Source organism: Choloepus didactylus, chromosome 14 (assembly GCF_015220235.1).
Source record: "Choloepus didactylus isolate mChoDid1 chromosome 14, mChoDid1.pri, whole genome shotgun sequence".
In the NCBI taxonomy this organism is placed as follows: Eukaryota; Metazoa; Chordata; class Mammalia; order Pilosa; family Megalonychidae; genus Choloepus; species Choloepus didactylus.
In genome coordinates, this window is record NC_051320.1 from 76,172,775 (window position 1) to 76,185,010 (window position 12,236).

A 12,236-nucleotide genomic window follows, 5' to 3' on the forward strand; every position below is an offset into this window, starting at 1 on the left:
AAACTCAACAATAATCCCATTGAACTAGAAGTTAAGACTGCCACCTGGCCACTTTGGTCTTCTTATGCCTCTGAATCAACAAGCAAGGAAGGAGATTACTGTACTGGCTGGGGTGATTGATCCTGACTATCAAGGGGAAATAGCACTGCAACTACACAATGGAAGTAAAGAAGAGTTTTCCTGGAATACAGGAGATCCCCTAGGGCGTCTCTTAGTATTACCATGCCCTGTGATTAAAGTGAATGGAAAGCTGCAACAACCCAATCCAGGCAGGACTACCAAGGGCCAAGAAACTTCAGGAATTAATATTTGGGTCACCCCACCAGGCAAAGAACCACAGCCAGCTGAAGTGCTTGCTGAGGGTAAAGGGAACATGGAATGGGTAGTTGAAGAAGGTAGTGATAAATATGAACTACAGCCACCTGACCAGTTTACAGAAATGAGGACTATGATGGCATGAATAATTCCTCCTTGTTTTGTTATGATTATGTTTGTATTTGTCTGTAAAGCAAATATCTTTGCTTTGTTCTCTGTCTTATCCCCTTATCATACGGCATAACCCGTACTGTTCATTTTGCTGTATTTAAGCTAAAGGAAATCAATTTTAAGAGCTAATGTCACCCAAGGACTTGCACCCCATTCTGGAGAGATTTAGTGCATTTCCAGTTGTATGCTGCACAGCAGAGTATTGTTGGGCAAAATATATGTCTGTTATTGTTATCTTCTTAGAGATAAAGTATGGTTTTAGGTGATGTGTATAACTGCCAAGTGGACAAGGGGTGGACTGTGATAGTTAGGTTCATGTGTCAACTTGGCCAGGTGATAGATAGTACCCAACTGTCTGGTCAAGCCAACACTGGCCTAACAATTGCTGTGAGGACGTTTATGCCTGGTAATAAACCAAAAGGCTAGTTTATTAAATCATCAGTCAATTGACTGCAGCTGTGACTAATGACTCACCAAAGGGCATGTCTTCCACAATGAGAGAATGCAATTGGCTGGATTTAATCCAATTAATCAGTTGAAGAGTTATAAGCCAGACAGATAGAGGACCTTCACTTCTTCTTTGGTTGCCTAGTGAAGCGTTTCCTGAGGAGTTCATCGGACATCTTCCTTGGAGTTGACAGTTTGTTGACTGCCCTACAGAATTTGGACTCATGCATACCCACAGTTGCTTGAGTCACTTTTATAAATTTATAGTCATAGATATCACTCATTGATTCTGTTTCCCTAGAGAACCCTAACTAATACAGCAGGTAATCTATACTTAAGGTAGTGCTATTCAGAGTAGTCTGCTTGTGCCTGTGTGCTTTGTAATATAACAGAGAAATCATTTTTCCCCAGGCTGTGTGCTTCCTGTGGTTACTCATAATATGTGTTGATTTGCAGAACATAGTGTACCAAAAATGCTAATTGGAAATTCCTTCTAACTGAATACATGGCATGGTAATACCTGCACTTCTTGTAGATCATTTTGCACATTTTAGTAGCAGGACATTGAAACTGCTGGAACCACAACAGTTTTGGGGACCACTTAGGGAGAGATGACGTCTTTCCGAACAGCCTGACTCTAAAAATACTACTTCGAGTACAAGCATGATAAATGTTTTGAAAGTTGTTTTTGTTTTGGATTGGTTTGGTTTTTTGCCTTATCCAGGGAAAAAGGTTGAAATGAGTGTCTAAGATTATGTATTGTTGAGAAGTTTAAGTGACACAAAAAGCAACCCAAACTTAATAGAGTAAAAACTTTCTTTTGAAGTTGGAGGAGCTTAAATATCAGTACTAAAAATGAGTGAACCCAGACTGTTTAATTAACAGTAAAAGAGAAAAAAACTTTTGCCTTCTACTATTCTCTGCATTCCTCCAAACGTGCATGTACATATTGCACTTTATAAACTGGTATTTATGTAGGGCCATAGAATCTAGAGGCTAGATTTCAAATTCCAGACGTGACAGAGCTGTGTGACCTTAAACAAGTAATTTAACACCTCTGAGATTCAGTTTTTTAATAAGAATTTTGTTGGGGATCATGGGTTGCCAATGACAGAAACCGGCTCTAGATAACATAAGATGGAAAAACAAAAAGAATTTGTTTGGAAGGATATCAAGTAAGTAAGAGAATCAAACGGAAGTCTAGAGAACTACACTTGGTAAAGGACAAGAGCCAGGGCATGTCTGGGGATTTAAGTACTAGAGCAAATGGACTTCTCCTCCTTCATTACTCAGCTCCAGACTCAATGGTCCACAACACAGAGGCTGATTGGCCACATGATTGGTCATGTGGAGATTCAGGGGAGGAGGTCACCTCGATTGGCTTCCCATCCACATGGCCCCGTGGTAGGGAAAAGGTGATACCCAAAAAAACATCAAGTTGCTTTTAGCAAAATGGCAGTTGGATGGTCAAAACCCAACAGATTTCACCATATGGCTATTGGGAGGATTTTTAAATAAAGCATGTAAGGTATCTGAATTTGTGCCTAGAAGAGAATATGTTTTTCAATATATGACAGAATTTGTTGAGAGGTTGGCCTACTGCTTTGGAAACAATCCCACCTGTGAAATTTTTCTTCCTAAACTCAGTTGTAAGTTTTATGAAGGTAGGGACTTGTGTTATTTAAATCTTTATTTTATTGACGTTCCCCACACACTGGCTGGTACAAGATTCCTTAGCCTTCTCCTCCCATTACATCTGTGACGGAGCCTCTTCCCATGATCTTGGGATCTTGAGCTCTGGTGGCAGCACAGGTAAGGACTGTGGGATCTGAGCGATGCACAGGGCACTTGCTCCAACCCCATTCTTGTCCTCTGCTTCTCAGGAGAGAATGTGGAGATACAAGGAAATACAATTGTCATTATGCCTAGGGAAGCCTTGAGTTGGCCTGACTTTAGAATCTAAGTCAGTCATAGACTGGTATTTGAGAAATGCGTGTGTGTGTGTTTATGTGTATAAACCAAATACAAGAGATGACCTTTTTAAAATTTTTCTAAAATTAAATTCAGTTCAAGTGGCCTCTCACCAAGGTTGATGACAAATCCAATATCAGCTCATTTTGGAGCCCTTTCCCCATGCTTTTCCCCTTTGGGATTATAGACTCCTTACCCCCATCCCGGGGTCCAGGCAGTCAAATAGAGTGGACTTTGACCAGTGTTCATTATTACTGACGCCGATCCTCGCTCAGCCGCCCCTGCCGGCTGCCCCTTTCTGCCACCCCTGAATACCCTGGACTTTGGTCCTCAGCGAAGATCACTGAATGCCCAGCCTCCAAAGCACACAGCCCTCGAGGTACACAAGACCCCACTCTTTGAACCAACCCTGCAACTCTTGTTCCAGATGTGCCCACTCCTGCATCAGGCTCCTTTTCCTTTCCTTTCAGTTCTTTTTATCATTATTGTTTAATAACAGCTGTATTGAGATATATATAATTCACAACCTTAAAATTCACCAGTTTCAAGTATACAATTTAGTGGTTTTTACTATCTTCACAGAGTTGTACAACCGTCACCGCAATCAATTTTAGAACATTCCCATCATAACGGGAATTAGTAATCACTCCAATTTCCCCCCAACCTCCCCAGCCCTAGGCAACCACCATTATCTCTCTTTATGGATCTGCTTATTCTGGACATTTCATATAAATGGAATCAGGCAGTATCCAGTCTGTATTGACTAGCTTCTTTCACTTAGCATCCTGTTTTCCATATTCACCCATATTGTAGCATGTATCAGCAGTTCATTTTTACTGCCAAGTAATATTCTTTTGTATGAATACACCATATTTTATTTCCCCTTTCATAAGTTGATAGAGATTTATGTCACTTCAGCTCTTGAAGCACTCAGTCTCCTTTCAGCTGTTTCCCTCCAGTGGCTCCCCATCAGGGATCACAAACCCAAAGCCCTGTCAGCTAGGTGTACGAAAAACAGGAGGTGGTGAGGATTTGGGCAAATGAGAGACTACGTGCCCCATCTAGAAAGGGCAGCCCCTACTCAGCCCCAGCCTGCCGTTACCAAGTGGCCATCCAGACCCGGGTGAACAGATCTTTAGATTGTTCTGGAGAATATGAATTTTTATGTGACAATTTACTAATTTTTAAATGTTGCTGAACTAAAATAAACGAAGATGATGTAGACCATCAAAACACAATTGTGGGTGAGACTAATGCTGACTGTGATCCCTGAGAGATCTCTGGTTGTCACATCTGATCTCTGGGAATCTGTGAAGGGTTAACTTCAGAGTGGGCCCGTCTGGCAACTGCTGCCTTCTCATTTGGCAACACAGGTCTGTCCTGCCTTTGTAGGCAAAAAGGGCCCAGGTCTGTGCTCTGTGTGGGGGGAGTTTCTCTCTTTGGCTGCTGCAGCAGGAAAAACAAAGCACAACCTAATGTCTTCACTAAATTAGTGCTAAATTGTCCTGCAAATTGCTCGTGGCCTACTTCAAAACTGATTATGATCTGCTAGTTATGACCTCAGTTACAGTTCCTATGACCTAAACCATGGTTGAGAACTGCTGATTTTGCACAAGGTGTGCCCAGAATCCATGAGGACAGATTTGGTGAAATGGGAAAGGAGAAACAGTGGTCTCCTGTGTAAAGTGAAGCCATGGCAGTGTAGTTGGGGAGTGGAAAATACTGAGGTTTATGACAATAGTGAGTGTTTATTGAGTACATAGCACTCTGTTCGCCACTGTCCACTTTCCATTTGGTTTTTTGCCTCTGGCCATGAAGGAAGTAACTATTTTTAAAGGGAAAGGAGTTACTAGAACCTGGCATTGGTGTAGTGCTTGATATTTGCAAAAGATTTTAAACACATTATCTAAGTTGAATCTGGGAGGATAAACATTTTTACCTAACCATATCTTAGAAACAATGGCATGGAGACAGAGAGGAGAAATGGCTTGCTTGAGGTCATCCAGCTCAGTGGCCTAGCACTTAAATCCACACCTTTAGATGCCAAATCCCATGTCTTTTCTATGGATACAGAGTTGCCCTTCTAATACATTCCAATTTTGGTGTATGTAAGAAATGAGTAGGTATTTTTAGACTTAAAACAGTGGTTGAGTAATAGTGTTACTTATTCAGAGACAATAAAAGTAAATGGTGGTTTTCCAAAGCACTTCAGTATTTTCCTCATCGTGAGATTGAGTTGTCAGCCCTAAATCAGTTACTAATAATTGGGAGCATGTGCACATATTAATTACTCAGGCATTATTGTTAAAGCTTCATGACCATGAGAACAAATGTTTTGGGAGGCATCATTAATCTCAGCTAAGACTCAACCAACTTTTCTACCTTTCCCCATCTTCTCTCCCTTCTTCCCTCTTTGTTTTTCCTTCTTTTCTCCTTTTTATTTTCTTATTTGTCCAGTAAGAGACAGGATAATTTGTAAGGAGCAAGAAACTCTTCAGGCTCAATTCTAATTATGCTTTTTTGCTTATACATTCTTCATTCAACAACAAATATTCATTGCACACTTTATTAGTTTCTTATCACTGCTGTCACCAATTACCACACACAGTGGCTTAAAAGAAAACAAATCTATCTTACAGCATTGGAGGTCAGAAGGTTAAATCACGGTGTTGGCAGAGCTGGTTTCTTCTGGAGGCTTCCATGGAGAATCCATTTCCTTTTCTTTTACAGCTTCTAGAGACCACTTACTTTCCTTGGCCCATGGCCCTTTCTTTGCATCACTCCAACCTCTTTCTTCTGTTGTCACATCTCCTATTTTTGCCTTTGATTTTCTTGCCTCCCTTTTATAAGGACCCTTCTTATTACATTGGACCCACCTGGATAATCCAGGATAATCCCCTTATTTTAAGACCGGCTTATTAACAGTCATAATTCTACTTGTGACCTTAATTCCTCTTGGCCATGTAAATTAACATAGTCACAGGTTCCAAGAACTAGTGTGTGGATCTCTTTGGGGGAGGGGGTGGTATTATTCTCCCTATTGCGAGTGCCTAATTGTGCCAGGCATTGTGTGTACTCACATTCTGTTTGGTTTTGTTTTGCTAATTAGATGCATCAGACAGCTTGAGATCTGCATGTCACCACTTTTCTATTTGAGTGACATAAACAAGCCACTCATGTCAGACACACAATTGTTATTTTATGGCAGCTAAATAGAAAGTACCCAGCCTTTAATACCACCACCAACCCCAAGAGCAGTCCCTCCATTTGGGGCAGTCTGTGGGGATCATGATCAGGCCCAGCACAACATATCCAGAGTGGCTGCTCATTACTGAATGATGATTTTTATTTTATTGCAATTTTCTATCCTTTTTCAGACTTAAGTGCCTCTTGATTAGTATAAATGCTGCACTTTGTTGGTTTCATCCATTGTCGTGAGGATGGGAGGAAGGGAAATGTGTGGAATTTATCCTCTCAACTGGGACACTTGGGGAGTATTCATAATCGTGCAGGAAGGGTAGGCATAAAAGATGACTATCCTGGTAACACCAGGCCAGAGGGTCTTCATATATTATTAATATATATACTTCCTATATATGAGTGGTAACAGAATATATTGAACAATGTAGCAGAAGCTTTGTATACCTTAACACCGTTAATTCTTACCATAATCTTATAATGTAGGGATGAGGATGATGATGATGATATCATCACTATCCCTATCTAAGGGAAATGGAGCTCAGAAATTGAAATACCAAGCTTAAGCTAGTAAGTTGCTGAATTAGAATTTGAACCCAACATTAAAACATCAAAACAAATGCTTTTTCCATTATATTACATTATCTCCCAGAAAAAGTGTAGTTCCTTGGGAATTGTTGAATTGAAGTTGTCAGCTGCATAGGGTTGATTGTTTTAAGAAAAAACTTGCCTGATAGTTTTTAAAGATCTATGAAAAGCCAGGACCCTAATAGATGCTCTCTCTTCCTCTTTCCCTTAGGTTTGTCAGTTTGTCGTCTCCGTAAATGGGCTCAATGTGCTGCATGTAGACTACCGGACCGTGAGTAATCTGATTCTGACGGGCCCAAGGACAATTGTCATGGAAGTCATGGAGGAGTTAGAGTGCTGAGCAAGTGGACCTCCCAGCCCCTTTAGTGGCCTGTGGATGATCAAAGCCAGGACATCACAAAGCAAGGCAATGAGACATTCATGCAAAGGGATGGCTTTGGGCAAATGAACCTTTCTCTGTACATGCACATCTCAATTTGAGTTTCAAACACTGTTTGAATGTGGAAGAACCAGGTAATGCATCTTCAAAAAAATTATGTCAACATAGAAAACATTTGGGAAACAGAATTTTCCTATGTGGTAGAATTGCCTTACCGAATTTCTATTTGTAGTTCTCAATTTGGTTTGTGGAAATTTCTTGAAATGCTTCTCTTGCCAAAAAACCAACATGCTAAAATTCCCTTCTTGGAAATTGATAGACCAATTTTTACAGACTTAAAATGTACTCTTACCAAAAATTAACATGGAATTGTTTAATAGAGAATCTAGATTTCACCTAGCTTCAAATTAAAGAATGTGACCTGTTAGTTAGCATTTTGAAGAAGTTTCTAAAGCATTCAAGTGCTTAAAAGCCATCAAAAATTATTTTTTCTTACATCTTGCTTTTGATAGCGACTTTTAACTTCGTTTTCAGTTATGGCATTAACTTAAGAAACAAAACAAAACTCAGTGATGCTATGGGGTGGGGATGGATCAGGAGATGCTACTTTAAATTGTGTGCCCCCCTATTTTATTTTTCTGAGCCTAAATCACTTTTATCTTTAAACCAGCTATAACAGCTTTCTAGAATTAATCCTAAATGTGTTGAATGTAAAAACAGGAAAATTTGGGTATAAACATACAGCTGGAAATCAAGCTTTCTGCAGGATTTCACTTGCAAGGTATTCCTTTTTCCACTTTTGAGCCAATTATGGTCTAGAACTTGGCCCATATGTGATAAAACCTGAAACTCTAAATTGCCTTCATGGCCTGAAGTTTTACTAGCTTTCTGATGTAACATGTTGTAACAACATGTCATGCTGCTTATTGGTTAGGTTGGGAGGAGGTAGGTATTTTTCTCCCCAAATCACCAGCTTGTGTTGTAGCTTTTCAGCTCAACTTGTATACATGCTTGTTATCTTTTTTAATCTAGAAAAGGGTGCATTTGAGGCTTGGTATATAGAGGAAATTCCTCAAAGTGCCAAATTAAGGAGTCAGGGAATGTTAAATCCGTCTTAATATCGTATAATGAATTCTGAATGACCAGGTTCCTTTCTTAACACATTAACAAAGTAAAACACGTAGGCTGTACCTCAGTCATTTCTTTGTGATAGGTTATCATAGTGTATTGGTACTGGTGGAATAGACATACCATGCTAAAAAATGTTATATAAATTCAACTTTTCTGATCTGGGAAATCAGAGAATAGGATTTGAAAGTAATACAGAATGTGTAACATTAATCCTGTCCATCTACATTTGAGAAATATTGTCTCCTTGTGTGTGCATTTCTACTGTAAGATAGGTTCAGTGCTACAACATTTGACATTTATTATCTCCTTTCATCTTCACAACTCTGCAAAGTATGAGGGTGTTATCACCCTCGTTTTTCAGATGTGAAAACTAAGTCTCAGCCGGATTAACACTGGTCCCTAAGTTCACACGCTGCAAGGACCACTACGTGACATGGTCTGGATTCAAACACATGTCCGTTTAATGCTAGAGCCCAATGCCTTCCCCCTCAATTTAGGGAACTTAGATTGAGGACTTCTTGTGTGCCCGGAACTGAGCTAAGCACTTACTTGGTTTATCGTTATTGACCTGCGAGTCAATACCATCGTTATCCCCATTTTACAAATGAAGAAACTGCCTCATAAAGAGGTTAGTCAGGTGCCCAAGGTCACACATCTAGTAAGTGGGAGACCTTCCCACTCTTCTTCAAAAGTTTTTTATAACATCTTCAAAAGATGAGTCTTAAAGGCTTTCTGTTCCCAGATATTCATTAATTTATAAGAAGAAGGAACTCCTTTCCAGAAATGGTATCTTCTTGGCTGCTACTGCTACTTTCTTCTCACGTCCCAGTGCCCATTACCTTGGACCCTGGCATAACATCACTGCCACATAACTAAACTAAGCACCAGAGAAGCTTCTCTTTACTCCACACAGCCTCCTGCCCTATGAAGTTTCATTGAATCAGAGGATTTCACTGATGCCCAGCCATTGGTCAAATGTAAACTAAGGGGGGAAAAAAAAGCAACGTTCCTTCCTTCAGCTTCCACACCCTCAGTTTAAAGTCCAAATGCCAGAGGATACTAAGTACTTAGGGTCAAGAGAGAGCTTTCCTTGGCCAACCCTGCAGCCCACCCCAGCAGCTTCACACTGTAATTAGATCGGCTTCTCCTACTTTCCTAGGGGCCTTGTCTTGCTCCCTTTGGCCATCGCATGTGCAGTTTCTCTCCCTGGAATGTTCTTCCTTCTTTCTCTTTGCCTGGAATTTTTTTCTTCTTCTTCTTAACTCCTCTTAGATATTTTCTCTTCTGAAAAGCCTTTGCCAGCTTCCCAGTTCTGGGATTGATGCCATTTCTCTGCATTCCCTTGTAGCCTTGTGCCTGCTCCCCACCCCTACCCCCACATTATAGCATTATAGCACTGATGACATTTCCTTTGGAGCTGCCCCATTACATGTCTCTCTCCCCCACTACACTCTAAGCATCACTGTAAGCACTCAAAGGGACTGTATCTTGTTACCCAGGGTATCTATTTCCCTCTTCTAGCACAGTTCCTGACACAGAAAAATACATCAGCTCTCCATTGCTGCCTAACAAAATTACCCCACAACATGGCATATGGCAACACCATTTATTTGCTCTGGATTCTGTGGTTTGGCAGGGAGGGCAGAGCTCCACTGGGATGGCCGCCACTGCTGCATGTGGGGTTGGCTGGGTTCACGCATATGTTTGTGGTCAGTCAGCTGCTCGTTTCCCCTTAGCTATCCCAGGCTTCCTCATTAGGTCTATGAAATTTTTGTCAAATGAAGAGGGTAAGAGTGGAAGCCGCAAGGTCTTTGGGACTTGCTTAGAAGTGACACAGCGCCACTTCCATGGCCAAAGCAGTTCACAAGGCTAACTCAGAAGCAAGTGGTGGGGAAATAGACTTTACCTTTTGAAAAGAGGAGCTGCAAAGAATTTGTGGCCATTTTAATAGTACCATTTTCATAGTACTCTATTTGTTGCATAAAGGACCAAGGAGATACCAAGTTATTAAAAAGTTTCAGGAATCCAGATGCAAATTACTGACCAATGACTGGGTAGCAGTGTAATATTAGGTTGTGGATAAAGTCCGATGCCAAATGAGACTTCAAAGTCAGAAAATTCTGAAATGATAGTGGCTACATGGGGCCATGGAGAGTACGGTTTAGTCTTTTTATTTACTGATGAGGAAACTAAGGCATGGAAATGTCAAGTGGCATGCCCAGCCTTCTGAGGCTTCTTAGGGCCAGAACCTGGGCCAAATGCCATCCTTCTTCCTTCCAGACCCATAGTTTTTACACTATTACTGCATTCAGTGAAGTTATGATAATGCAGTGAAAATAGGCCTTTGGCTTTAGGGTATTTATAAAATGAAAGTGGTGTCATGTATCTGTGAAAGGAAGAGAGAGTTGACCTGCTTTAAAATTTTAAAATCCTGTTCTTAAATGTAACACCAAGAACTGCCCTCAGTTAGCAATAAGTAATGTTTCTAAGAGCTTTTATTTCATATGTTTGTGTGTGCCTGTCTGTAAAATCTTCAAATAGCTCAGTGTATTATGTGTATTGTGAGGTTGTACTCATTGAGAACCTCTGAAAAGGCTTTTTCTGCCCCCTTAAAAAATATTTTTGATTTTGCAGGTGTTTGTGAGATGTGTTTGTGTTTGTGATGAAGATGGAAGTAGTTTTTTTTTCCCCTACATTAGCATAGTGTGTGTTATCAGTGCAAATTTGAAAGGCACTGTTTGTTAATTCTATTATGGAGAGATAAATGAAGTTGCCTTTAGGTTTGATCCTATTATCTGATGTTTTATTATTAATCTCTGTTGATTATTATCTAAATTGATTAGGGTGCTAATTGTGAAATGGTGGGTAACATCAAAACAATTCCCATCTTGAGTAGATGAAATGTGATCAACTTCACACCGTCTTATAACAGGTGACTGTGTTGGAGTGGTAGAAATTAATATTTTAAAAGTCACAGTTTTTCACTTCAAATTGGAATCTTACATTTCCAAAAGTCATTCCTTTCAAATGTGTTGTGAAAATAATCTGCTTTCAAGACCCATTTTAAACTGATGGTATTAATTATTCCCTCTTGCTGAGTATTAATCTTATTTTGTTTTTGATTGTAAATGATCAGAAACTCCAGAACATTTTGGTTTTGCTAATTGGTTCATCTATTGATGTTTTTGATTATGGTTTTACTCATTTATGTCAGAATTTCAGGTGTAATATGTTTTTCCTCAGTTGTATACCAAAAAGGACAAATCTGCAGTGTACCAAAATGAAGTTTATCTTCAAAGTTATCATATGGTATTATAAAATGCATTAATATATGTGCTTAATATATGTTTATTTTTAAATTAGTTGAGATTTATTTGCTTCCTTTATTAAAAAATTGTAACAGAATACTGGAAATTATAGTACGAAATAGGTAGTATAGCATGAAATAAATGTGAAATTTTTTAAAACAATGACTTTAGGTTTTCAGCTTTTCCTGTCTTTTTCAAACAGATTAGCCATTTTTTTTAATCCTAAGAAACAGTTGCATTGTAAAGTTGGTCTAATAACATACCAGAGAAAACACATGGGATTCATATCTAATTCTCTACAGTAGCCAAAAGTGCCATTTGTAAAACTGCTTAATGATGGATGTTTTCTGAAGCTCTTTTGCCTGAAAAAAATGCATTAAAAATCTTTTTCTGTACTCTATTTGATTCAGAATTATTTTCTCCCTACACAGCTCAGTATTAAGGGTGTTATAGAATATTCCATATGAAAAAATACTCTGTACTTATTTACTAGTCTGGGAGAGTATTGGTTCTTTTTTTATTGTCAACCAATTAGGAAATCTGCATGTGTGGTGGGACAGTGTCAAGTACGGAGATGAATGGCTGTACAGACTACATTCAGTATTACCCAAGAGAACTTTGAAACTTTTTCTGATTTGTTCACTCTTTCGTTCTAGGAACCGTACTAAGGATGTGTTTTTTTCTGGGTACTCTGTAGAGGAACACAAAATGGGTAGACATACTTCTGG

The 12,236-nt window shown here is 39.5% G+C and overlaps 1 protein-coding gene across 1 annotated transcript in view; it reads left to right on the forward strand.

Annotated features, from left to right (window-relative positions):
- DEPTOR (DEP domain containing MTOR interacting protein) overlaps positions 1-11,903 on the forward strand; it is a 160,955-nt gene extending 149,052 nt beyond the window's left edge. Inside the window, exon 9 of the mRNA XM_037802794.1 lies at positions 6,902-11,903. Coding sequence (XP_037658722.1) covers positions 6,902-7,030 — 129 coding nt within the window. The 3' untranslated portion in view covers positions 7,031-11,903. The remainder of the gene's footprint in view (positions 1-6,901) is intronic.
- The last annotated feature ends 333 nt before the right edge of the window (positions 11,904-12,236 follow it).